General features: G+C 38.7%; 1 protein-coding gene across 1 annotated transcript in view; it reads left to right on the top strand.

Moving 5' to 3' along the window:
• LOC146624132 (ryanodine receptor 1-like) overlaps positions 1-26,247 on the top strand; it is a 55,076-nt gene that overhangs the window by 14,175 nt on the left and 14,654 nt on the right. The window contains exons 33-90 of the mRNA XM_085364474.1: positions 4-166; positions 363-449; positions 563-789; positions 874-1,312; positions 1,439-2,008; positions 2,101-2,301; positions 2,542-2,653; positions 2,737-2,880; positions 3,151-3,424; positions 3,531-3,645; positions 3,767-3,899; positions 3,998-4,092; positions 4,166-4,301; positions 4,417-4,603; positions 4,688-4,799; positions 4,879-4,999; positions 5,193-5,362; positions 5,461-5,681; positions 5,764-5,854; positions 5,944-6,084; positions 6,225-6,388; positions 6,478-6,556; positions 6,725-6,814; positions 6,899-7,039; positions 7,137-7,214; positions 7,288-7,363; positions 7,451-7,574; positions 8,112-8,227; positions 8,319-8,386; positions 8,478-8,599; positions 8,743-8,792; positions 8,980-9,040; positions 9,131-9,257; positions 9,342-9,453; positions 9,753-9,834; positions 9,920-10,050; positions 10,144-10,464; positions 10,553-10,793; positions 10,918-11,005; positions 11,094-11,186; positions 11,629-11,643; positions 14,818-14,988; positions 15,096-15,155; positions 15,265-15,399; positions 16,301-16,413; positions 16,629-16,725; positions 16,805-16,914; positions 17,026-17,077; positions 17,183-17,257; positions 20,353-20,452; positions 20,524-20,603; positions 20,695-20,771; positions 20,863-20,936; positions 21,696-21,713; positions 24,776-24,856; positions 24,954-25,042; positions 25,264-25,392; positions 25,474-25,578. Of these exons, the coding sequence (XP_085220600.1) occupies positions 4-166; positions 363-449; positions 563-789; positions 874-1,312; positions 1,439-2,008; positions 2,101-2,301; positions 2,542-2,653; positions 2,737-2,880; positions 3,151-3,424; positions 3,531-3,645; positions 3,767-3,899; positions 3,998-4,092; positions 4,166-4,301; positions 4,417-4,603; positions 4,688-4,799; positions 4,879-4,999; positions 5,193-5,362; positions 5,461-5,681; positions 5,764-5,854; positions 5,944-6,084; positions 6,225-6,388; positions 6,478-6,556; positions 6,725-6,814; positions 6,899-7,039; positions 7,137-7,214; positions 7,288-7,363; positions 7,451-7,574; positions 8,112-8,227; positions 8,319-8,386; positions 8,478-8,599; positions 8,743-8,792; positions 8,980-9,040; positions 9,131-9,257; positions 9,342-9,453; positions 9,753-9,834; positions 9,920-10,050; positions 10,144-10,464; positions 10,553-10,793; positions 10,918-11,005; positions 11,094-11,186; positions 11,629-11,643; positions 14,818-14,988; positions 15,096-15,155; positions 15,265-15,399; positions 16,301-16,413; positions 16,629-16,725; positions 16,805-16,914; positions 17,026-17,077; positions 17,183-17,257; positions 20,353-20,452; positions 20,524-20,603; positions 20,695-20,771; positions 20,863-20,936; positions 21,696-21,713; positions 24,776-24,856; positions 24,954-25,042; positions 25,264-25,392; positions 25,474-25,578 (7,684 nt within the window). The remainder of the gene's footprint in view (positions 1-3; positions 167-362; positions 450-562; positions 790-873; positions 1,313-1,438; positions 2,009-2,100; positions 2,302-2,541; positions 2,654-2,736; positions 2,881-3,150; positions 3,425-3,530; positions 3,646-3,766; positions 3,900-3,997; positions 4,093-4,165; positions 4,302-4,416; positions 4,604-4,687; positions 4,800-4,878; positions 5,000-5,192; positions 5,363-5,460; positions 5,682-5,763; positions 5,855-5,943; positions 6,085-6,224; positions 6,389-6,477; positions 6,557-6,724; positions 6,815-6,898; positions 7,040-7,136; positions 7,215-7,287; positions 7,364-7,450; positions 7,575-8,111; positions 8,228-8,318; positions 8,387-8,477; positions 8,600-8,742; positions 8,793-8,979; positions 9,041-9,130; positions 9,258-9,341; positions 9,454-9,752; positions 9,835-9,919; positions 10,051-10,143; positions 10,465-10,552; positions 10,794-10,917; positions 11,006-11,093; positions 11,187-11,628; positions 11,644-14,817; positions 14,989-15,095; positions 15,156-15,264; positions 15,400-16,300; positions 16,414-16,628; positions 16,726-16,804; positions 16,915-17,025; positions 17,078-17,182; positions 17,258-20,352; positions 20,453-20,523; positions 20,604-20,694; positions 20,772-20,862; positions 20,937-21,695; positions 21,714-24,775; positions 24,857-24,953; positions 25,043-25,263; positions 25,393-25,473; positions 25,579-26,247) is intronic.

The following is a 26,247-nucleotide window of genomic DNA, read 5'->3' as shown; positions in this document are numbered from 1 at the left end:
CAGTATCAAACGCAGCAATTGCTATATTGTATGGGGAGGGGAGTTCAGTAGCTCCCAGCAGACCCGAGTCAGTCAGGAGGATTTTGTGATTGGCTGTCTCATTGATTTGGACACTGGACTAATGACTTTCACTGGAAATGGAAAAGAGATCAACACATTTTATCAGGTTAGATCATTTTCAGTCTGATATTATGCCTTCCTCTTGCTTGTATACTGTATATTGTTGTTTATTCCTGCTGTCTTACTATTCATATTGGCATGGAGCACCCACAATTTCATTGTACATGGGCAATGACAGTAATGAGCTATTCTATTCTATTCCTGGTTAAATTCTGTATTCGTGTTAAATTATCTTCCTTCAGGTGGAGCCAACCACAAAATTGTTTCCGGCTGTCTTTGTTCTGCCTTCCAGTCAGAATATGGTTCAGTTTGATTTAGGCAAGCTCAAGGTCAGTCGCAAAGAACTGCTGCATTTAATCAACCTTCAAAATAGGAAATACAGTTTCCAGTTATTGGCTGTGTTGTGTAACAGCCTTTCTTAATGCCTCATTTGTCTTGCTAGAACATCATGCCGATCTCAGCCGCGATGTTTCGGAGTGAACGCAAAAATCCAGTCCCGCAGTGTCCTCCTAGACTGGATGTCCAGATGTTAACTCCAGTTATCTGGAGCCGAATGCCCAACAACTTCCTAGCTCCAGAGATGGGACGTGTTAGTGAGAGACTAGGCTGGATGGTGGAGTGTACGGAGCCACTCACTATGATGGCCCTTCACATCCCCGAGGAAAACAGGTCAGCATCTCTGCTGTATTCATCTCTTATTCTTAGAAGATGCTAAGATGTGTTTTTTTCAGCAAATCTCTTTACTTTAAATAGGTGTATTGACATCTTGGAGCTGTCTGAACGGATGGATTTGCTGAAGTTCCACTACCATACTCTGAAGCTATACAGCTCAGTTTGTGCACTGGGAAACAACCGTGTGGCACATGCTTTGTGCAGCCACGTGGATGAATCGCAGCTCTTTTACGCCATAGAGAACACCTACCTACCTGGACCAATGAGGAGTGGCTTTTATGACCTGCTCATCAGCATGCACCTGGAGTCAGCTAAAAGGAATCGTCTGGGGACCAACAAGGAATTCATAGTTCCAATGACAGAAGAAACACGTAGTATCACTCTGTACTCCGACAAGTCTCATGCTTTACCTGGCGTCGGCCTAACTACATGTCTGCGTCCAAAACTTCATTTCTCTTCTGTTGGGTTTGTGGGAACAGATCAAGATATTTACACACTTAGTCCAGTCATTCCCTTACTGGTAAGACTGAGGTGTCTTTGCACTTAATGGCAACTCTGAATTTACTAATAATCACATTTTTACATGCTTTGTACTGTATATTATATACATTATACCTTACATTTAATCAACATATTGTATTTTTAGGTGCTAAAGACCAAAGCTCTGAACATGCTGACTGAGGCAGTGCAGGATGGGGGTCAAGCCATGAGAGATCCTGTGGGAGGCAGTGTTGAGTTTCATTTCGTTCCAATCCTAAAGCTCATCAGTACCCTTCTCATAATGGGTGTGTTTGATGATGAAGATGTCACACACATCCTAAAGATGATTGAGCCCACAGTCTTTAGAGGCAAGCAAGCGGAGGAGCCTGGTGAGGGGGATGCCAAGGTGCAAGAAGAGAAGGACCTTCCCAAAGTAGCAGCGATTAAAGAAGGGGAGCAGGAAGCCCTGGGGGAAGAAGAAGAGGAATTTGAGGATGATGGGTTGGGTTATGAAGAAGAGGAGGAAGAACTGGAGGAAGAAGAAGCAATAGAGGAGGGTGAATCTATTGTGCAACATGAGGAAACAGTGGTTGAGACAGACCCGGTAAATGGTGAGAAAGGAGCTGAGGAAACAGAGAAAGAAGTGAAAGCTTTAGAGACGGGCGGGGAGGGAAAAGAAGAACATCTAGAGCAAGGACTTTTCCAGATGAAGCTACCAGAGTCTGTGAAACTACAGGTATGACAGTTTGTGTATTCAGAGGAACTCTCTTTCCGAATGCTTGATATCTAACTTTATTAATGCTGATTCACTTTGCTTTTGTCCTTTAGATGTGCACTCTGCTGCAGTATTTCTGTGACTGTGAGCTACGTCATAGAGTGGAGGCCATCATTGCATTTTCCGACCAGTTTGTCAACCAGATACAGTCCAACCAGAGGCAGCGCTATAATGAACTCATGCAGGCCTTCACCATGAGTGCTGCCGAGACTGCTCGCAAGACCCGTGAATTTCGTTCCCCACCACAGGAGCAAGTACGAAGAAAACAGAGTACATTTGTTAACTGTTAAACTGTATAAATAAATTCTAAAAATATTTTTTAAAAACTGGCTACATTTCTACACATTTTTCTTTGTCTGTGTTTTATTTCAACAGAAAAGTGGAAAAATAATTTTGCCTGATATAAAATGGACTTAGCTACTCATGTACTACCATGAAACATCCCTTAAAGTAAAAAAAATTATCATACTTGCCTGTTTCTAACCTCACTGTAGGTCAACATGCTCATGAACTTCAAGAACTCTGTTGAGGATGAAGAGTCCCCAATTCCTGATGAAGTCCGCGAATCTCTGGTCGCCTTTCACAATGCTTTGCTGACACACTGTGGTCAGTTTTCACTTCCTGCATCAAGTGTGCATTGAAAAATTGTCCCTACCGTTACATTGACTTACTTAAAACATTGATCTCAGGTGTTCACATTGAAGAGGAGGAACAAGAGGAAGAAGTGGATAATTCTGTCCGTGGACGGCTCCTTCGATTGCTGGAAAGGGTGAAAAAGTTTCGTGAGAAGAAGGAGGAGGTGGAGTCTGAGCCACAAGAAGACAAAAAACCAAGTAAGCCTTTTTTTTGCTTTTAACAAGCAATTTAGTATTTATTACCAAGTTCAACATGTTTAAATGCAAAAACGATGATTATTGCACATAAGGATAACCAATTTGTGGATTTGTGGTCTGTCATTTGTCAGTAATGTATTTTATTAAAGCAGTTTTTCCCAGGAGTTTTATTGTATATATAGTATTGTCTTCCAAAATTAAATCTAACTAGGGCCACTTTAATACAAGACCATTCTTATTCTTACTTAACCTTCTGTCTTTTTGCACCAGGCACATTGCAGGAGTTGATTTCACATACTATGATCCACTGGGCGCAGGAGTCTTTTATCCAGAACCCTGAGCTCGTGCGTATGATGTTCAGCCTCCTTCACAGGCAGTATGATGGACTCGGTGAGCTCATGCGTGCCCTTCCTAAGGCCTACACCATCAATGCAGTTTCCATTCAGGACACCATGGACCTCTTGGAGTGCTTGGGCCAGATCCGCTCACTGCTTATTGTCCAGATGGGTCCAGAAGAGGAGAGACTTATAATTCAAAGCATTGGGTTTGATGACATTTAAATTTTCATTCTCATTTCTCAGTATCTTGCATTAAAATAAATGATTGATAAGTTCGTGTGATACAAGCTAAATTTAATTGGTCTTTCTTAGGAACATCATGAGTAACAAAGTTTTCTATCAGCACCCCAACTTGATGCGAGCTCTGGGCATGCATGAAACTGTCATGGAGGTCATGGTCAATGTACTCGGCGGTGGGGATTCAAAAGTATGTTTTTTAATTCATTCATCATCATTGTAAACATCTTCTTGTGGAAAGACAAATGTATAAAATAAATAAAATCTACTGCTTTATTTAAGTTACTTCTTCTGTTGCTTTATTCCTACAGGAGATCAGATTTCCTCGGGTGGTGACAAACTGCTGCCGTTTCCTCTGCTACTTCTGTCGCATCAGTCGTCAAAATCAGCGTTCCATGTTTGACCATCTCAGCTACCTTCTCCAGAACAGTGGCATTGGCCTTGGTGATTGTCTTTGTTGAAATCCAGTGTTAGTCTCGATGATTTCTTTCTCATACATGGACTGTGATAAACCTGGCCACTGCGTTTGTTGTATACTTTAGGAATGCGTGGCTCCACCCCCTTGGATGTGGCTGCAGCGTCTTGTATTGACAATAACGAGCTGGCATTGGCTCTTCAAGAGCAGGATCTTGAAATGGTAAAACAAAGTTTATCTGTTCAAAATTCTATAGCTTTTTAACCTGACTTGAATACACTCATAATCTTTCCAGGTAGTGAAGTATTTAGCCGGATGTGGACTTCAGAGCTGTCCAATGCTACTGGCTAAAGGATATCCTGACATCGGCTGGAATCCTTGTGGTGGAGAGAAATATCTTGACTTTCTTCGTTTTGCTGTTTTTGTCAATGGTCAGATTTTTTTTTTTCAACATTTCATTGTAACATTTCATTTTAATTTCCTCATTATTTCTAATTCTCGATCTTATCAATAACCTATAAGAACTATGGTCTCTATTTCTTGTAGGAGAAAGTGTAGAGGAGAATGCAAATGTGGTGGTGCGCCTCCTCATCCGTAGGCCTGAGTGCTTTGGTCCAGCCTTGAGAGGAGAGGGTGGTAATGGACTCCTGGCTGCAATTGAGGAGGCAATCAAAATATCAGAGGACCCTGCAAGGGATGGCCCTAGTGTTAAGAAAGATAGACGCTTTCCCATGTAAGAGCTTTTTGGCTTCATTGGAAGGACTTTATTATCTGCTCTAGTGTTGCAGAAAGATAGAGACATGTTTTTTACCGACAGGTTTGGAGGAGAGGAACAGCACGAGGAGAACAGGGTTCACCTGGGAAATGCCATTATGTCTTTTTACTCTGCTCTTATTGACCTGCTGGGAAGATGTGCTCCAGAGATGCATGTAAGCTGCCATGCTAAACTTATCCAAATGTTTTAGTTTTATAGAGAAAAAAACGTTTATAGTGTGTTTGTCTCTACAGTTGATCCAGGCTGGTAAAGGTGAGGCTCTCAGGATCAGGGCCATTCTGAGGTCTCTGGTTCCTATAGAAGATCTGGTGGGAGTCATCAGTCTTCCTCTTCAGATTCCAGCTTTTGGAAAAGGTGAAAATTCATAATAAATTAGTTATGTATTCAGTCAGTCAACAAATTATCCAAATAATGGCTCCAGTAAAACCAATAATGGTTTACTGGTTGTCCTACATTGTACACAGCAGCGTGCTAATAGGTCCTTTCTCTCTTGGTTTTCAGTCATTTTAATTACTTTCCCCAAATGTTTTCTTCATGTTGTGCTTAGACAACAGCGTTATTGAACCAAAGATGTCTGCTAGCTTTGTGCCAGATCACAAGGCTCCCATGGTGCTGTTCTTGGACAGAGTTTATGGTATTGACAACCAAGATTTCCTTCTCCATGTGCTGGAGGTGGGCTTTTTGCCTGACATGAGAGCTGCTTCCTCCCTGGATACGGTAAGGCTCAAACAGTTCACACTGTTTTTGTTTGTTTCTCTGGGAACAATGGAAAGCTTATACAGACTAAGATAACTGCTAAGATTTCTTGTCAACAGGTTGCTTTTAGCACCACTGAGATGGCTTTGGCTTTGAACCGCTACCTCTGCTCAGCTGTGTTGCCACTCATCACCAAGTGTGCCCCGCTCTTTGCTGGCAGTGATCATCGAGCCATAATGATTGACTCCATGTTGCACACAATCTACAGGCTGTCTCGTGGACGAGCCTTCACAAAAGCCCAAAGAGATATTATTGAAGAGTGCCTCATGGCTCTGTGCAAGTGAGTTTAACATGATAGGATGCCTTACATGTCATTTAATACTGCCAGGTTTGGATTAGGTGTTAATGTATTTTTTCTTCAGGCATCTACGTCCATCTATGCTTCAGCATCTGCTAAGGCGGCTGGTATTTGATGTGCCCATTCTCAATGAGTATGCCAAAATGCCTCTAAAGGTATGAGGACCCTGTAAAATGTTTTCACTATTAACAGAATATTTTTCTTTAGTTTAGCTGTTTCACTTTTGTTATGTTGCGTTCTGCAGCTTTTAACCAATCACTATGAGCGTTGTTGGAAATATTATTGCCTCCCTAATGGTTGGGCTAATTTTGGAGTTGCATCAGAAGAGGAGCTGCATCTTACACGCAAACTGTTTTGGGGGATCTTTGAATCACTAGCTCACAAGGTAACTCCTGCAAATTATTTTGCTTTTTCAGTTTATTAGTTGGCTTATTAAATGACAGCTGGGATGGGCTCCAGCTGCCCTAAATCCTGGATGGATGGATGGATGGATGGATATTGTAATATTTTTTATTGTGATTCCAGAAATTTGATGCTGAAATTTTCAAAATTTCAATGCCATGCATCTGCGCCATTGCTGGAGCCATTCCTCCTGACTATGTAGATGCCAGCTACTCCTCCAAGACAGAGAAAAAGGCATCAGTAGATGCAGAGGGAAACTTTGATCCTAAACCTGTGGATACAACAAAGTGAGGGGCTTTTTACTTTGCTAGAAATTAATCATCTCTCTGTTTCGTAGTTAAAGCTAATTTTACTCTGATGCTTCTTCCAACCATAGCACTATCATCCCTGAGAGATTGGATCCCTTTATTAACAGATATGCTGAATACACTCATGACAAATGGGCCTTTGAAAAGGTAAAGTTTTGTTTATAAGTCTTTAGCTAAATCTGGACCAACACATTAGGTTAATTTGATGCAGCTATACATTCACCAGTATATATAACTCTAAAGAAATACAAAGGGATCCTAGTAAGCATGACTGACAGCTGTAATTCATGCTGTATATGGCCATGTATGTTTCAGATTCAGAATAACTGGTCATACGGTGAGGCACTGGATGAAAATGCAAAAACCCACCCCATGCTTAGACCGTACAAGACATTCTCAGAGAAGGTACGTTCACAGACATGCAGTGATCATCTTGAATCTTGATGTAGTGTGTGTATTTGTTTCTGCTCACACCGACTTTTCTCAAAGGACAAAGAGATCTACCGATGGCCAATTAAAGAGTCAATCAAAGCCATGATTGCATGGGAATGGAACATTGAGAAAGCTAGAGAGGAGGAAGAGTCAGAGAAGAAGAAGGCAACATCACGAAAAATCTCACAGACTGCACAGGTATACAGTTGTTTAGAGCCCTTGACTGACTGCATTAATACTTAATAATAATGTTGCTTGTTGTACAGTAGAGTGCATAACAATCTTTCTGTTCTAGGCAACTTATGATCCAAGCCATGGCTATAGTCCACAGCCCATTGATATCTCCCATATGGCTCTTTCGAGAGATCTGCAGGTATGGGGTTAAAATGTTGCATCCTTCTATTTTGCAAGCTTAGCATCTTACTAATATTTATATCTGCTTATAGTCAATGGCAGAACAACTGGCAGAAAATTACCATAACACCTGGGGAAGAAAGAAAAAGTTGGAGCTGCAAGCAAAAGGTGATTTTATTTCTTTTGAGCGTGGAATATAGAGAAAGAAAGATTTGTCTTTTCCAAATAGTTCTGGATGTGCTTTTGTTTGTGCAGGAGGTGGAACACATCCTCTGCTCGTGCCCTACGATACCCTGACAGCTAAAGAAAAGGCACGAGACAGAGAGAAGGCATACGAGCTGCTGAAGTTCTTGCAGCTTAATGGATACGCTGTCACAAGGTAATAATAAAATAGTTGAGAATGGACAACATTGAACCTTGGTTCAAAATAAAGAAAATTTATTCAAGCTACTCAAAACTTTTTGAATCAGTAGTTCCTAAAAATGCATTGATTTGTATGGTATTACATGCAATAGCAAAGAGTTTGCTATTGCTGTTGCTAAAATTCAACTTTGTGGTTTTTTCTGGTGTAGATTGATAAAAATAATCGATAGGACACGTGAACATCCTTTGGCATACCAGAAAAAGTTTAACCACTGACTTCGATCTTCTGTCTTTTCAACATAAAACAAACATTAATTACAGGCTTCATCTTGACTGAAATAAACTGATGCATAACAGCCTGACTGTATTATGATGTACGACCAAGAGCATGAGCATTATGAGCATTAATTCTTTCACTATAAGAAACCAGTATGGACATGGCATTATTGCGGCCTCCTTAAATAGTGTTTTATTATGGCACAAATTCTGAACAGGAAGTCTTTTATTGTTATCATATATCAATTTTTGAGATATAAACTCTCCCCGACTTTAGAGGCCTTAAAGACATGGAGTCGGACATATCATCCATTGAAAAGAGGTTTGCGTATGGTTTCCTTCAGAAACTGCTGAAATGGATGGAAATCGCACAGGAGTTCATCGCACATCTTGGTATTGTGGGGCAAAGATGAAAAATAGTGTGGTGTACATTCAATTTTTGCCACTGTGTCCGTGCTATTGTATATTGCAATCTGTTTTACAGAGGCTGTGGTTAGCAGCGGACGAGTGGAAAAGTCTCCCCATGAGCAGGAAATCAAATTCTTTGCCAAGGTGAGACTATTGTGTGAATGTAAAATGTAAAATACTTGTACTTGTTATTTCTGTACTAAATGTGGAAAACCCTCTGAATTCTCTCTCTCAGATCTTGATGCCTCTAATAAACCAGTATTTCAAAAATCACTGCCTCTACTTTCTGTCTACACCTGCAAAAGTCCTGGGTAGTGGCGGGCATTCTTCCAATAAGGAGAAGGAGATGATTGCAAGGTGATGTCTCTGTTTTATAGATATGACACAGAAATATATATATTTGTATATCTTTTTTTCAAATATTATGTTTCTCCTTTTATGGGCTTTTGATTTCTTCTTGAGTTTTCTTCTTCTTCCTTTTCCTTTCTTTCACTTTGTAGTATCTTCTGTAAAATGTCTGCTTTGGTGAGGCACAGAGTTTCTCTCTTTGGTAAGATGGCAAACTTGCAGCACCACTCTTTCTGAATCTTTTCTCTCTCTTCTCTTTTTATGTGTGTTTCTGTATTTTGTGAGCTGCAATGCACCATTCTGTCACCCGGGTTAGCCTAAATCCCATTGCTCCATGTTTTTATGGATATACAGTAGCTGATGACGTGGATCTATTTCTATATTTGCAGGAACGGATGCCCCAGCAATTGTTAACTGTCTTCACATTCTGGCTCGATCACTGGATGCAAGGTTTGTTTGTTTTTTCTTAATAACACTATAAAACTGTATTATAGTTATTTTTCATGTTTTTCCTTTTACCTTTTGTGTTTGCCTCATTAGGACGGTAATGAAGTCAGGACCTGAGATTGTTAAAGCAGGGCTACGATCGTTCTTTGAGAGTGCTGCTGATGATATTGAGAAGATGGTTGAAAATCTCAAATTGGGCAAAGTTTCGAAAGGCAATCAGGTACATGATGTTTAATATGGGCATTCACAAATTAGAACTCATATATCCAAGTCCATAATCGTGTGCTGCTTCTCTTTTTTCCAGCAAGTGAAAGGCGTCTCTCAGAACATCAACTACACCACCATTGCACTGCTCCCAGTACTTACCTCCCTGTTTGATCACATTGCTCAGCATCAATTTGGAGATGATGTCATCTGTGAGTGCTTATTCATGCTTTATATTCCGTCCATCTGTTCTTTTAACCACTTATCCAATTCCAGTGACCAATTCAAGTGATACTGAACAGGTTGCCAGTCTATCACAGGACTACTAAAGAAAGACAGACAACTACTCACCTACAGCCACTTTAAAGTCTTTATTGGATAGTGATAGGAAGTTAAGACAAAACTCACGCAGGCCAAGGGAGAACATTTAGTCTCGACATGTGTTTTGTATCCTCGTTGTTATTCATTAATAATTCTGACACTCTCTGTCTCTCTGTGTTTTTGCATACAGTGGATGATCTGCAGATGTCATGCTATCGGATCATGTGCAGCATCTACTCCCTGGGGACAGTGAAAAATCTACATGTTGAGAGGTGACTCCATATTTTTTAAGATGTAAAGTAATTTACTACTGATCATTTTGGAGCATTTGCTGCACTCGTCCTTTTACCTTTACAGGCAGAGGCCAGCTCTTGGAGAGTGTTTGGCACACCTTGCAGCAGCTATGCCGGTGGCCTACTTAGAACCCCATCTAAATGAATTCAATGCTTTCTCTGTGTACACCACAAAGACTCCCAGAGAGAGAGCCAGTGAGTGCAATACTGTTGTCACACTTTTTTTTTTAAATTCTAGCAAAGTCTTGTTTTTGAATTATCTTTCAATATTTCTCTTCTGGATTAAAGTCTTGGGCCTTCCCAATGAGGTCCAGGAATTATGTCCAGACATCCCAGAGCTGGATACTCTGCTGAAGGAGATTGGGGACTTGGCAGAGTCGGGGGCTCGTTACACTGAGATGCCTCATGTGATTGAAATTACTTTACCCATGCTTTGTAACTACCTCATTCGCTGGTGGGAGGGAGGACCTGAAAATTTTCCTGAGATGGAGGGCCGACTGTGCACCGAGGTCACGTCAGAACAACTTAATCAGCTGCTAGGAAGCATCATGAAAATTGTAGTGAACAACCTGGGAATAGATGAAGCCTCCTGGATGAAGAGATTGGCTGGTGGGAGCTGTTTTAAACTCTGCTCACATGCCAGTGTTTTTTTGGTTTCCTTTGCAAGGCTGTTAAAACGAGTTCTTTTCTCCACTAGTGTTTTCACAGCCCATTGTTAGCAGAGCAAAGCCAGAAATGCTCAAGTCTCACTTCATCCCAACAATGGAGAAACTAAAGAAACGCACATCAAAGGTAGTGGCTGAGGAGGACCATTTAAGGATGGAGGGAAAATCAGAGGGAGATGAGGAAGATGGCACTATACGTGATGAGTTTGCTGTCCTCTGTAGAGACTTGTATGCCCTTTACCCTCTACTTATTCGCTATGTGGACAATAACAGGTAGAATACTGTTAGAGTCACCAAGCTATGAATCCTGCCTCATATTGACAAAATTGCAATATATAAATCTTTATAAACTTGTGATAAAGAGATTTTAGCCTTATAATAATTTACTCTGCTACAGAGCGAGGTGGCTGACATGTCCTGACCCAGATGCAGAAGAGCTCTTCCGAATGGTTGGAGAGGTCTTTATTTTCTGGTCCAAATCTCATGTGAGTATGTTCACTTGGCCTTTTTGTTTGCAAGTGTTTATAAAAACTTAATCCATCCAATAATTATGCTTCTGTTTCTCTCCTGCAGAACTTCAAGCGAGAGGAACAAAACTTTGTGGTGATGAATGAGATCAATAACATGTCATTCCTCACCGCTGACAGCAAGAGTAAAATGAGCAAGGTGAGTTAGTGAAAGGCAGCACATGCTAGTGTAGACCACATGTCAAATCAGGCAACTTTAGGACATATTGTTTAACAACTGTATGTCTTCCTTCCCTCGTGGCCATATTTTATGGTATAATTTGAAGATTTCATGACATTACCAACCAGTTTCAGCCACTTATAATTGGTCATTTAATAAGCATTTTGTTATTCTTAGCATAATGGTAGTAGCTTTAGGGAAAAAAATTTATTTGAAAGCCGGGGAAGCAGTCTAATACAAAAACACACTTACGCACCATTTTTTGTTTTTTGGTCTTATTTAAACATAGTGAAAGCTGCTGTAACCTCTTTGAGATTTGATTTTTAATTCAGATCTTTGCGAAGGCTCGCAGTTGTGTTAATGATATTCTCTCTTTGGCTGTCCATTGTTTTCTTCTTTCGTGTTGCGGCTGGGTTTCCAGGGCGGGGACACAGAGGTTAGACTTTGTTCTTGCACGACCGCTGTGCTGACCGCATGGCACCTCACTTTGGGGGAGCTTTTCATCAACCTCCCCAGCACACTGGCACATCTGATCCACAAAAGTACACTCACTACATATCCACAAACACATGTGAACACACGTAACTTGTGTACACAGAAACACACAAAAAAAATCCTGCAGATTTTAATCAGCGAGATGTGGAATTAATTCACTGCCACTGACCTCTAAGGGCCTCTATGTGTAGTTGTTTCTCCAAAGTCTTGATTTGCAGCCTCTTAGCAATGAAGCAAAACTCTGGTGTGAATTTATTACTACACACATCTGGTCATTTATATTAATTAAAAGTCAAGGTCTTAGCCATATATTTCATTATCGATTGGTTTGGATACACTTACACTGGCATTAACTTTATTATATTGAGATTTAAGTCTACACTGACACAATGTCAGTACAATGTACAATATCTTACACAAAATCATTCATTTATATTGTATCTCTTCATAGACTTTAGTGCAGAATTGTTCATAAGGGAAGCTGGGAAAAGATACTCATATAGTTCTCATAAAGGATCACTGGACTAATGGGCAGGCCCCACCTGCGGGCTTTCCCCAGTCCTGCCAGTGTGTGTGGGGGGGAGTCTGGAGGCGTTTGATGAAAGTACTCAGCTGTACAGTTCAGCTCATGGCACTGGGCTTTACACAAATATCAAAGTGGAAGTGGGAGCACAGTGCCATCATGCTGTCACTGAGTTTGCTCTTTTTTGATCATAGCTGAGTTGGAGTCCTCTAGTATGCCTTTTGTTTCTCTTCATGGAAGATGGTTTAGCTGTAGGTATTTGTAATGTAGCATTTTGTCCACTAGGGGATGGTGTTAGTCTTCTCTGTGCTCTTTCTTATCTCCTCCCTTAAAATGCCATGGTACATCATTGTTTTAGTTTCTTTTATGCTCCCTAGTACCCACACTAACACACAGCTTGACGCTAAAAGTTTACTGAAGCAGATTTACTGAAACATTTGTTAGGTTCTCTTTTTAAAAGTGCTCAAAGTACCATGAACCTAACCAACATATTAATTCACACTTATTTCCTAAAATATTCCCCAAAATGCTTTGCATCCTCTAAACTACTTCACCATAACAAACATACACCTTACACTTAGAGTTTTTTTTTATTTCATTAAAAATGAAAAAAATTGGTCATCTGGGACCACTTTAATGTCTAACCGTGATGCCTCAGCAAAACCCCTTTAATAAAAAGATTTAAGCTTTTATGTACAGTACTGTGCAAAAGTCCCGAGCCACCCCTCAGTTCTATGTATTTTGCTAGGAAAATAGGTGATTAATGTATGTGTAAACATGGAAATACAGTTTATAGAGCAAAAAAGTTCTATTCTCTCAATTCTAACAAGCTTGAAAATCCATATTTGACATGACCACCTTTATTCTTCAACACAGCCTGAACTCTCTTAGGCAAACTTTTTGTCATTTCTTTAATTAGTCTTCAGGAATAGTTCTCCAGGCTTCTTGAAGGACATTCAAAGCTCTTGTTTGGATGTTGGCTGCCTTTTTGTTCCATTCTCTGTCAAGATGATCCCACATTGCTTCAATAATGTTGAGATCTGGGCTCTGTTGTGCCTCTCTCCTGACCTCCATATGCATCTACATACAATAGATTGATTAACTGAAGGATAAAATGCATCTCTCAGGTCCTGTGTCAGCTCTTCGCTGAATGTTTTCCTATTTCTTAAGGACATGACATTTACACAGTGTTATTATACAGTAGATAGCTTTTTTAGGCCTACCAGTTTTTCTGAAAATAAGTGAAAAAGCACCCACTGCCCCCCCCCCCAAAAAAAAAAATTAATAAAAAAAGTGGACGACCCTCAGATGATTATTAGAGAATTATTATTCCAGACCAATTACAAGAAAGTCTGTCATCTTGAAAGTAAAATAGAAAGAAATGAAGGACGGCTCAAGTCTTTTGAATCAATCGTTTATTTTCACAAGGCAGGATAAGGGTTTACATAAATAATCACCAGCACAATGATACCGGTCTTCCTAGAAACAGATTCTATAATATGGGTAGGATCAATATGAATCATCTACACAGTTCAGTTTTGTGGTTCAAAAAGAAATACCCTGTAAAGTAGAATTCTTAGAGCAAATATGTAATAGACTAAACATTAATATTATGAAAGGTATTTATATACTTCATGCAATAGCATCCATTTGCACATTTTGGAGGACTCTAGAAAGAGCAGCTAACAGAAGGACTGAACTCTCACAGAAGCAGGGCATGAGCTCAAATACAGGGAAGAGACATTTCCTTTAGTTTGTTTAATTGTAGATGTGTGATTTTAACAGCATGCTACTAATAAGTCTAACTCTGAGGATCTTGTTCTTTAACATCATCTAATATCTTGAGCTTTCACCAAGGGCTACAGTTCCTAGAAAATCTCATTTACAATTACAGTATAAAGTGAGTTTGTTTTGTTTAGCTGTCCTTTTCATGGAACTTTGAATGGATTGTGACTTGAATGAAATATTTTCTCTTGCACGTTGTTAGTGCAATATGACTGACTGACTTTATTCTAAGACCCATTTCCTTTCAGCCTCCCCTTCAAAAAGCAGCAATACTCCCACTTTCTTATACATTTTCACTCTCTCCTCTACTTACCAGTCTGGGCTCAGAGAAAAAAAACAACTATAGTTGGGGAACAACCGGATTCTGACCTTTAAATATGGGCACTTGTCTTTTTAGTGCCGATTGTTGACTCTAACATGTTTCTAAGTTATATTATTAGTAGATGTAGTAGTGTGTTTGTACTTGGAGAGACCTACAGTGCATAATAAAAACATTTCCAGCACTGTGTATTGCTCAGCTGGTGCTAATGTTGAATGACTTTCAGTATTTAGCATTAATACAGTCACATCACGAGTTGTAAAGAATATTGGCTGTATCATCACAATCATTTTATATATTTTTATTCAGGCTTATATTCAGAATATTTTGTAATTTTTCAAGACAGTATTTTAAATCAGTTTGTTAAGTTAGTGTCAATTCTAACAGGACATAAATATTCAAACTTATCAGTCCTTGTCTGAGCTGTTGTACTGCTGGCACGTTATTAGATATTGTTTATGCTCTCTGCCTTATCGTCCTTTTCACAGGGTGGAGGCTCAGATACTGAGCGTACCAAGAAGAAGAAACGGGGAGATCGTTACTCAGTCCAGACCTCACTTATTGTGGCTGCCTTGAAAAAGATGCTCCCCATAGGCCTAAACATGTGCTCTCCTGCTGATCAGGAGCTTATCAACTTGGCCAAGATCCGATACTCTTTGGTAGTTTTTTTTCTGATTTTGAACTTTGTTCTAGTAAACATCTGAAGTATGATTTGTATTATGATATACACGGAGGAAAACAATCGCTAAAATGTTTTACTTTACAGAGAGACACAGATGAAGAAGTAAGAGAGTTCCTGCAGAATAACCTGCATCTACAGGGCAAGGTATACTTAAAGAACCGGTAGTAAAATAGCTGCAGGGATGAGATTTGTAACTACAGATAATCAGTCTCAAGATATTTCAGAAAACTCTGTATCCATATGTTGTGAAAAGGTGGACAACCCATCCATGCGCTGGCAGATGGCGCTGTACAAGGAGATGGCAGGGAAGGCTGAAGATGCAGATGCCCCACCGAAAGTTGTTAAGAGAGTGCAGGAGGTTTCTGCGGTCCTCTACCACCTTGAAGTGGTGAGTGTTGGTAATTTATAGTGCAGCAGGTGCACTATGTCTCAAATATAGATATTCAAAAATACACACAACAAAGATGCCTACACAGCATGTACTACATAGATATGAATACAGGGATAACAGAGGCAGCATATCCTAACAGAAAAGAAAGGATAAGACTTGAAACAATTTCAGGTGTTACTAGTCTCAGTAGATTTTAGCTTATGTGGGTGAAATACTGGTAAGCTTATGGCACGGCATTGCGGGTTTCCATCCATTCTTTCATAAGTTAAAAGAATTGCTACTCCTCCTGTAGCGGGGGTGTCAGACATAACCAGTCTGGCAAAGACTACAAACTACACCAATATAAGGAAGTAATAGATGAACAATTAAATGACAGAAAAGTTCCAGTTTTTCCATTATCTGCTATAGGAATTACAGTTTTTAACTACATCCACAGTAAGTTAAATAAATAAAATGGGACATTTTCTGTAACTTTAAAAAAAACCTTTTATAATTACAGGTCAGTCTAGGCCAGAGGTGTCAGACTTTTACTTACTTACAACTTAAGCTCAACGAGTTGGGCTAACAGATTTCTTTCATTTTCTTCTGTTGCAATATTGCAGAGATTAAATACGCAGTTAAAGTTCTGAGAGAAAAGGGATTATCACCAATCTGGCCCAATTAAAATCAAAGTGGGATGCATGCGGTCCACAATGTGAAATGCGTTGTATATTCCTGCCCTGCAGCATTGGTCAGAAGTTAGAAGATTCTGTCAGACTCAGAATAAGGTTAGATACCTTAGAAAGTTCTATGTTATGGAAAAAAGTAAAAAGTATATTGTTAATATAAATCAATTGGAAGTGTCAGGTACCATTAGAAATTTTTTGATCACTTTACAAGTGCATGTCTTTTCTGATAGACGGAGCATCCGTTTAAATCCAAGAAGATGGTGTGGCACAAACTGTTGTCCAAGCAACGACGCAGAGCTGTGGTCGCTTGCTTTAGGATGACACCACTATATAACATTCCAAGGTAAAAAAGCAACTGCTATGGAGCCATGTATGTAAAAAAAAAAAAAAAAAGCTAAGTATAAATACAATAAATATCCATTTTAAGTCCATCCAAGTCGTCTCTATGTTTGTGAATCTGAAAAGACCCAGGTCTAAATCTGAGTGATTGGAGAAGGCATGCAACCACAAGGCACTATACTGTATCTAGTCTATTTTGTTTTGGTTTTGGCTTTTCAGGCACAGAGCTTCAAACATGTTCCTTGAGGGATACAGGCGCAACTGGCTTCATCCTGAAGGCTTCTCATTTGAAGACAGAATGATAGACGACTTATCTGTGAGTGCCATATGTAGTTTCATCTACAGATGTTTTCCTTTTAGCGTTACTCACACTTTTGTTTTATTGAACATCCCAGAAAGCAATGGAGCAAGAGGAGGGAGATGAGGAAGAGGAGAAGGAAACAAAGCCAGATCCCCTTCATCAGCTAATTCTCCATTTTAGTCGTACTGCTCTTACAGAGAAGAGGTTAGATCCTCACTGATACAACAGCAGTGAAATGCAGAGATGTGGTGCACCTGTGGGAAAAAAAATCAGCATGTTATTTCTAATTTGTGATCTGCACTTCTGTCATTTCAGTAAACTGGATACTGATCATCTTTATATGGCATATGCTGATATTATGGCAAAGGTAAGTCATCGCAGAAGGTGTTGAAGTGCGCTGAAGTTTGCAAAGAACTACAGCATTGTGTACTCTGAAACACCCATGTTTATTCTCCCCTCTTTGTGTATTTAGAGTTGTCATATTGGTGAGGAAGAAGAAGGTGGAGAGGAAATGGGAGAAAATGCTGAGGATGAGATGTCCTTTGAGGTGCGACAGTCAGAACTGGTAATGGGCGGCCAGGGGCTGGGGACCAGGAACACATTGGAGCGGTAGCTCTCGACGCATTGAGTGACCTCATCATTGGAGCATTTATTCACAACCACATCTCTCTTTCTCTCTGTCTCTGTGTCTCTCTCTCGTATCGTCTTGTTGCTTCTTTATGTTCTGTCTCTGCTGTTTCTTTTGTTTGTATGCTAAGCTTCATTCATTCTGAGTTTCTTTACTTAGAAACTCAAAGCTCCAATCCAGGTATGCTTTAGTTGTGTAAATTACTGTATACTCCCTAAATTCATCAGCAACAAAATGTTATTATGCTTCAACTTAAAACAACTCGACTACAGTCACTTTCATGCACCATTTACTACAGCCTGTACATACTTATAGTTATAGAATATTCACAACATACTTCATACCGTGTACATTATAACATACCATAATAGACCCATTTCTGTAATATACTCACATATCTATATTATTGCTAATATATATTGTAATATATCTATATCACTAAAGCACTTCTGGATGGATGCAAACTGCATTTCGTTGCCCTGTACCTGTGCATGTGCAATGACAATAAAGTTGAATTCTATTCTATTCTATTCTATTCATTTACTATTTATTGCGCCTGGATTGGATCTAATTAGATTTAATAAATGTAAAATTAACATCAACAATAATAATAACTGTAACTCAAATTAACAATCATGATGTTAATTAATCTATTTGTAAATCATTATCAGCTCAGGTTGATGAACAATTCCTCCTATTTCAGATCAAGTAAAGAAGTAAAGTGTAGCTTTTTCTGATTTTCTGGTACTCTATAAAGTATTAGAGTAGGCTAGCTGGGATTTATTTTTAAACATTGACAGGCAGTAGCAGCTGCTCTGTGCAGGCTTTACTACATTCATTGCGTCCAGTTGTGCACAGCGTCTCAGACACAGTAGTTCATTGTATACCCCAGTGCCGATTGTGCTCTTAGAAGAAACTGCCACTGAACCATTATATACTTCCAGTGAGCTGTGTTTGTTTGCTCATTGATGTTGTGCTTCATCATTATGTATCATTGCTTTAAACTACTAAAATATTGTATATAATATTCAAAAATGCCTTCCAAAACATTTGTGAGGTGTTATATGAAACTGGGGAGTCAGACATACAGAAACTGGACCTAAAATTACATTGGATATCCTGTTAAAGTCCACTTAAATTCCAATGGCTATTAAAAAAACATATACTCATTTTATAACACTGTCATTCCTCCCAGTTTATATAGCTGTCTGTTTTGTTTCTCTCCGTCTCTCTTTCCTCATTGTTCCATCTAATTGGTCTCAGCTTCATAACACCAGTCTTTGCTAACTGAATGCTTGTGTTCAATGTTCCCTTCCCCCACTCACATAGCATACTGACAGACTACAGTGAAAGCCAGTGTAGAATATACAACACTAAAAGCTGTATCTACGTACACATAGTCGTAGCTTTAAAGTTTAATTCACATAGTGCACAAGTCACAGTCAGGCTTCACTAGAGAGTCAGGGACTGCAGGGTAAGTTTGAGGTCCACCTGCACGACACATAGCGGGTAGAGCTCGGCTAGGCATACGTGGGTGGCGGGGAGGGTGGTTGGGAGTGGGGAGGGTGGTTGGGAGAAGGGAGGGAGGGAGGGGGGCTTGGGAGCAGTGGTTGTTGTTGTTTTAGGGTCACTATGATACAAGTTGATATATAACGTGGCTGATAGATAGAGTAATGTCAATTTGCCTTCTGGATTCAGAGATATTCATTTGCTCTTTTTCTTTTCCATAAATGGCATTTAATATGCGATTGGCTCAGTGTTATGAATAAAGATGAATATTGAAAGCCATTTAGATTTAAAGAAGAAAAGAGAGAAGAAGAAGAAGGGCTGAAGAAAAATGTTATGTTTATTTTGCATTAATATTTGAAGTCATTTCTCAAAGTAAGCACAGACTGCTATGGAAAGCCAAAGAAATATCTCTGATACAGAGGAATAAAGGCTTTGATCCAAAGTATCTTCTTTGCAGGACCGCTGCATTTAAGAAACTTTGGGTATCTACATGGCTGAAATGCTAAGCCAGTCGAACTGTTTCCTGTAGTCTAACGCTTGCTCCAGCCAGCAAACGTGAAGAAGTAGTGTAACAACCCTGTGACTAATGAAGTGAATTGAGAGAATGTGTGCAAGAGTCAGGTTTTGAATTGACACTGAAAATCAGAATCTTGATAAAATTATTGTAAATCCATGAAAGGACATTAATAATTAATTGGTAATTCACAAAGGTTAATGATTAATGTAGATTTTCTTTTAGAGGTACATTCATTTTTCTACAAACATAGAGTGAAAAAAACTGTTAAACTGATTGGTGATGATGATTTAAAGCGGTAGGGATTTGTGTGAAAGGCAAGTGAATGTGAAATTAAATTGTAAATCTTAATTGATAGAATGGACTTTTTTTGATGAACCACTGTTTTACGACTTTTAGCAAATATATACAGCACTTAACAAATTTATTAGCACCTCTCACACAAAAAAGATAACACAAATGTTTTAAAAATCTGTCAAAAAATTGTTTAAAACTAAATATTATGTGGACATTTATTAATCAAAAAACAAACTGAACTGTCAGATATTAATCACAATGACAGTCAATCAGTAAAACGATTTTTTCTTTTCAATTCTGCAATATAACAATTTGGCATCTTAGTAAAAAAAAATAAAAAATAAAAATGCTAATAACAATTTTCTATTCTTTCTGCTTTTCTTTAAAAACATGCATTTAAAAAAAGTAGATTGAAAACAACAATAATTGTAATTTTGTATTAAAAATGTAATTTCAGTTTAAGAGCTTGTGCATACTGGTGGATTAACCATTGTAGAAACATAAAAATATTTTGGTAATTAATAATACTGTTCAGTTAGAGCAGCTGTGGCATAAATCCTACATTGGGTGTAAGAGATTTGTTCAGCACTGTATATATATTTGTAATTTGATTCTATAGTCCATCCTATCGTTTTACCTTCTCTCTGTGACATATAATGGTAGCAAATCCTCATAATGTTTGTGTTGACCGCAGGAAAAAGAAATGGAGAAACAAAGACTCTTGTACCAGCAGTCTAGACTGCATAATCGTGGCGCTGCAGAAATGGTCCTGCAAATGATCAGTGCCTGCAAAGGTAGTCTTTATCCTTATCTTTGGTCAGCTTTGTTTACCCGCATTGTGTTCATGGCTTCCTGTTTCCTGCAGGTGAAACGGGCCCAATGGTGTCTACAACCCTCAAGCTGGGTATTTCTATCCTTAATGGCGGGAACAGTGAGGTTCAGCGGGTATGCCTTTTTAATATAAACACATGTAATTATAAATTTGGAGATACCTCTAAAGAAGACCCTTTATTGAATTACCCTTATTTGTTGACAGAAAATGCTGGAGTACTTAAAGGACAAGAAGGATGTGGGCTTCTTTTTGAGTGTCCAGGCATTGATGCAGACTTGCTGGTCAGTTTTCAAATATTCAACAAAAGTGTAAATGTGGTTTATAATTTTTAATAGTAAACAGGGGGGAAAAAAAGCTTTATATTCTGTGCAGTGTCCTGGATCTAAATGCCTTTGAGAGGCAGAACAAGGCAGAGGGGCTGGGCATGGTTTCAGAGGAAGGCACCAGTAAGTCTTCATGCTGTTTTTCTTAAGCATCACCTTTTCACATTGAAGATACAGCAGAAAAGCTGTTACACTGCAGCTGCTGTTATATAGTCGATGATCAGAATCATTTATAAATGCAGATTATGGTGTTGGTGTTAATACTGCTGTTATACCATCGCATTACACAGTAATATACGCTTTGAGTAGTAAAAAGACACTGGAGGAATCAAATGCATATACTTTAGACTCTTTTCCTGTGTAAACCACAATAGCAAAGTAAAAAAGACTCAAAGGAGTTTTGAAAGGTCAAGAGAAATCACTTTCTGTAATTCAACTGAAGAATAAGTGAGTACCAATTCATGCCATTGCTCATTTTATCACATGAATGATCAGATTTAAGACATTTTAAGCATCTATTAATTCATCTTTGTTTAAATCCATCTGTGCCATTACAGTACAAATTTTCATTTATTGAGTGATTAGTTCCCTAACATAAAGTATTATTAACCCTTGGATAACTGTTAAAGAATTACATATTCATGATTTAACTTAAATTGGTTCAAATGTTTTCCTCTGTATGTTTAGTAGTTTTGTCACCTACTTTTGTCATCTAATTCTGGAGGTTAATTTAAAGTTCTAGCTGAATGAATTTGCCATGGAATGTTGTTAATCTCCCCCTCCTCATCTCTTAGTCCTCTTCTGTTGTCAACACACTGATCCTCTCTCCCTTCCCCACGATCACTGCCACCTCTCCCTTGTCCCTCCTTTCATGGCCCTCAGACTTGAACCTAGATCGGGGTAAATCATGTTTCTGTCCATCTGCCTCTCTGTCCTACTGCTGCTCCTCTTTCACTCCCCTGTCCTTTTTTGCTCCCTCATTTCTCTTTCTAACATTGAAGAGAGGATTGGATGCCTCTCCATCTTTCATGCTCACAGCTCGCACCCTTCCTCACGTGTCTTGTTCATTCCAAAAAGCCTCGGATGGAATCCGGTCTTTTCTGCCCATGAACTACTATTCAAACGGGGAATGAAACCTTCATGAACGATATTTGTTATGAATAGTGATAGAGTTCCTCATTTCTCAACCCTAATACCTTCTTGCACATTTCTTAATCACATGACTTATAAAGAGGCTATTCCTATCTTGAAACATGGCCACAAAAGATGCTATAAACGAAACTATATTGAACTAAAGTCTCCTCGATTGTTATTTTTTTTCAATTTGCGGCACATTTATGAATAAATGTGGCACATCCAAATACATATCTCCTTCGAATTAAGTTTCATGTGACAAGAAATGTGTGGTTTCTCGGATGTACTCTATCATGCACTGGATTCCCTTCAGCCTTTTGTTGGACAAAACCCCAACCTCTCTGACATTTACGTTAGAAGCTTGTATATCCTGCATGATTCTGCGTTTGTGTGCTTGTTTCATGTAGCCAGCGGTGAACGGGAAATTGAAAAGAAAAGAGAAAATTAATAAATCAAGTAATATCGTGGGTTCACCTCTGACTGCTGCTAACATTTCACTTTATTGCTTTGTTTCTGTCTGTACAAGAGTCCTATATCATTGTCTCAGTTTATACATGTTGTGACCAAATGTTTGTTACTGTCTCAGTTTTTTTGTTTTTTTTTCTCTTTAAATTCAGTGTATGCATGTGATGCTGATGGCCTCGTGTATGGTGCCTGACATGTGCTTGTATGTCAGACTTTGTCAAACCGCAGTCATTTGTATTTCTTTGATTTATATTAAAACCCTGTTTCCAAAAAAAATTGGGACAGTGTGTATAATATTGTTAAACACTGAAACAAAAGGAGTGCAATCAAATTTTGGAACTGAGAAATTGTATTCTTTTTTTTTTTAAATCCTCATTGTGAATCTTATTTTAGCAATAAATTAATTAAAAAGTTGGGATACAACAATAAACAGCTGAAAAAGATGCATGATATCACTAAAGAAACTTAAAGAAAATGGAGATATGGTTCAAAACTGAAAGAATTTTATCAGAAAAAGATTTTATCATCTGCAGTACTTAATGTTATTCAAAGATTTGAAGCATCCCGAGAACACAAGGGAAAGCATTGAAACTCGCAACTCTCCACAAAACTCTGTTCACAAGGGTCAAAACTGTGATTGAATGGACGTGATCTTCAGTCCCTCTGGTGACAATGGATTACACAACACTGCTTTAATAGCAGGCGTGATTATGTAATGAAAGTCACTGCAAGGGCTCAGAAGCATTTCTGAAAACAGTTGTCAGTGAACTGAACCTACAAATGCTAGTTATAGCCCAACCATGTTTAAAACCCCCCAATAAAACAAACATTTAAGATGGCCTTAATATGGAGTTTAGTTAAAAACTGTCCTCGATCTATCGAGTGAAAATTAGAAACTATTTTTGGAGCTGAGGAAGCAGAGTCCTCTAGGCTAAAGAGGAGAGCAACCATCTGGCTTGTTTCAGCACAAAATTATAAAGCCAGCATCTGTTAGGGTTTGGGGGGGTACAATAGGGAACGTGGAAACCAATGATTTTCCACATTACAAAGCCTCAGCTCTAACATGGAACAATATTTACAAATTTGAAGCAGCCAATGCTGCCAACTAGACACAGTGTTTTCTAGATGTTCCTTTTCAGTTTCAGTTTTAGAGTCGGGTGCACTTCAGTGAAAGCATGTTATGAAAAAAGAAGAAAAGTTTTATAGACAATCGAAGGAGATCCTGAACTGATGCAAAATTATTTATGTTATCAGTTCCCAAACTCAAACTGTTAACATTGTTACTTGTGATAAACATTTCTGCTAAACTCTATCAAAGCTTTGACAGTCATGACATCCAAAAGTATGGTGGCTCTGAGAGGTCAAACACACTACAACTTAAGAAATTACCATCAAATAGAAAAACGATGAAAAAGCATATAAAAGCAATGGAAATTTTAAAAAAAACACACATACAAGCTGCAAAAGTGCACAAACCTCACAAAATACACAGAAGTGTGAAGGTGACAAGCCAATGGCTAGCAAGCAAAGCACACATTTCGCTATGGCAGGTGTGTCAAACATAAGGCTTGGGGCCCAGAATTGGCCCAGCAAAGACTCCAGTTCGGCCCGCTGGACAACTTTTAAGAATATGAAGAAGTTTGTAGATTTAGAACTTTTTATTTTACAGCTTTTCCTATTGATAAGGCCATCCCCATTGCCCTTCACAATACACCAAAGCAATTACCTAACAGACAAACAATGACAATAAGGTCAGAGGTCAAGTTTTCTGAAAATCTTGTGAATCCGATAACTCGAGAACAATGTGATACAGGATTTTGAAATGGATACCACACGTGTATCTGCTAGTACGCTGAGGTGTAGAACTGACGGCCACCAGTATTTTTCTACTTCCACTGTGCTTTATTAAATTTCCATTGTGTTTTGTGTGCTTTTGCATTGTTTTTCTATTTGCTGGTGTTTTCTTAAGTTGAAGGGTTCTCTAAAAATTATGTTTAAAAAAAAATCTCAGTTTCAACATTTCATATGTTTTGTAAAGTAAACCAATTAAATAGAATAGGGTCTTTTTTCCTGACATTTTAAAAAGCTTCCCACGTTTTTTAGGAAATGGGGTTGAATTTGAAAAAAAAAAAAAAAAGAGTCAGCCTTAATTTTATTGAAACGAGCAGCACTCAGTCAGAGGTGGTTATTGAGGTGCCTGATACTAAAATCCTTGTATTCATGATGGTAAGTTCAGTAATGAATTTTAGTTATTATCCTCACATTTCTTATACTCAGATAAGTTGTTAGACTTTACCGTTACGTGTAATCTGATTTAGCTCGAATGTATCTCTTTGATTCATTCATTTGTCTCATCTTTTTAGATGAGAAAGTGATGTCAGATGATGAGTTCACCTGTGACCTCTTCCGTTTCCTGCAGTTGCTTTGTGAAGGTCACAATAATGGTGGGAATTACTCATGTGTCAAATGAGAGTAACAATAAATTGAGACACTCATGAAGCACATATCTTCTTATTCAAAATGATGTCTATTTTAATGCAGATTTTCAGAACTACTTGCGGACTCAAACAGGCAGCACAACTACCATCAATGTCATCATCTGTACAGTGGACTACCTTCTCCGTCTCCAGGTACACTGGCTGCAGTTAGTGCACCATATACAGATTGAAAATAAAGGTTTTAAGGCTATGGTGGGACTTGTGATATTGCGAAGCCACACATATCATAAAATGAGTTTCTCTTTTAAACATTATTGCATTTTAAACTGTGCAATAATTTTACTTCTAAAGTGTGTTTGCAGTATGGTATCAAAATTTCTCTAATGACCCCTTACCGGTATTTTTCATTCAAGGAGTCTATAAGTGACTTCTACTGGTATTACTCTGGGAAGGATGTCATCGATGAACCAGGCAAAAAAAATTTCTCCAAAGCTATGACAGTGGCAAAACAGATTTTCAACAGTCTAACTGAATATATCCAGGTAACACTGGAGCAGATCAGACCTTTATACAGATTGGATGCTTTTGCTGTTTTGCCTATAACACATAGTCTCTTATTTCAGGGTCCATGCAATGGCAACCAACAGTCCCTAGCCCACAGCAGGCTGTGGGATGCTATTGTTGGCTTTCTTCATGTCTTTGCCCACACGATGATGAAGCTGGCACAGGTATATACATATAATTCAATCAATCGAATTAATTCCAAATTAAATGTATTTATTTCTCTGTAGAGGTGAAGACAATGTTGCCTCTGTTCTGTAACATCATCAATTGACCTCCTGACCTCTCATGCTGCATTTTATTTTCAGTGACCATGAAAGAAAGTCAGTGGTAAACATAAAAGGTGTGATGCCCATTACATGTGAATTATACTTCTGCATCACATCTATGCTGTAACTTATGCCATAAAATGCAACCGCATTTTAACCCTACGCCACAACTTTCTGCCTAACCTGACGTGCGCCTTTCAAGAAATGTAGCTACACGTCTGCTGGATGCATACTACAACGAGTTAAATGGCGTGGAAGGTTGCAGTGTAGGGATAAATATGAGTTCCTGGTTACTACCTAAGTTAGGACGTAGATTTTCTGCATAAATCCAAATCAAGCTTCAGCTTTACAAAAAAAAAAAGCTTTTGCTTTACACTGATTCTGTTTGTATAGTATGTTAAACTTTGGTACTCAGTGTAGACGTGGTATCAAGAAAATCTTTTTGAAGTACCTCCCCTGGTTTTATACCTTACAACGGTTCTTTCCTTTATTGCACATGAAAAAGCTCTGTTGTTATAAACCTGACAGTAAACACATAAACTTTTCTGTGAAACAATTGACAGAAGC

Source organism: Diplotaxodon limnothrissa, linkage group LG10 (assembly GCF_057381915.1).
Source record: "Diplotaxodon limnothrissa isolate DT_005_m linkage group LG10, D_limnothrissa_male_GT1.1, whole genome shotgun sequence".
In the NCBI taxonomy this organism is placed as follows: domain Eukaryota; kingdom Metazoa; phylum Chordata; class Actinopteri; order Cichliformes; family Cichlidae; genus Diplotaxodon; species Diplotaxodon limnothrissa.
The sequence above is the reverse complement of the archived record's forward strand: the minus strand, read 5'-3'. Positions and strand labels throughout refer to the sequence as shown.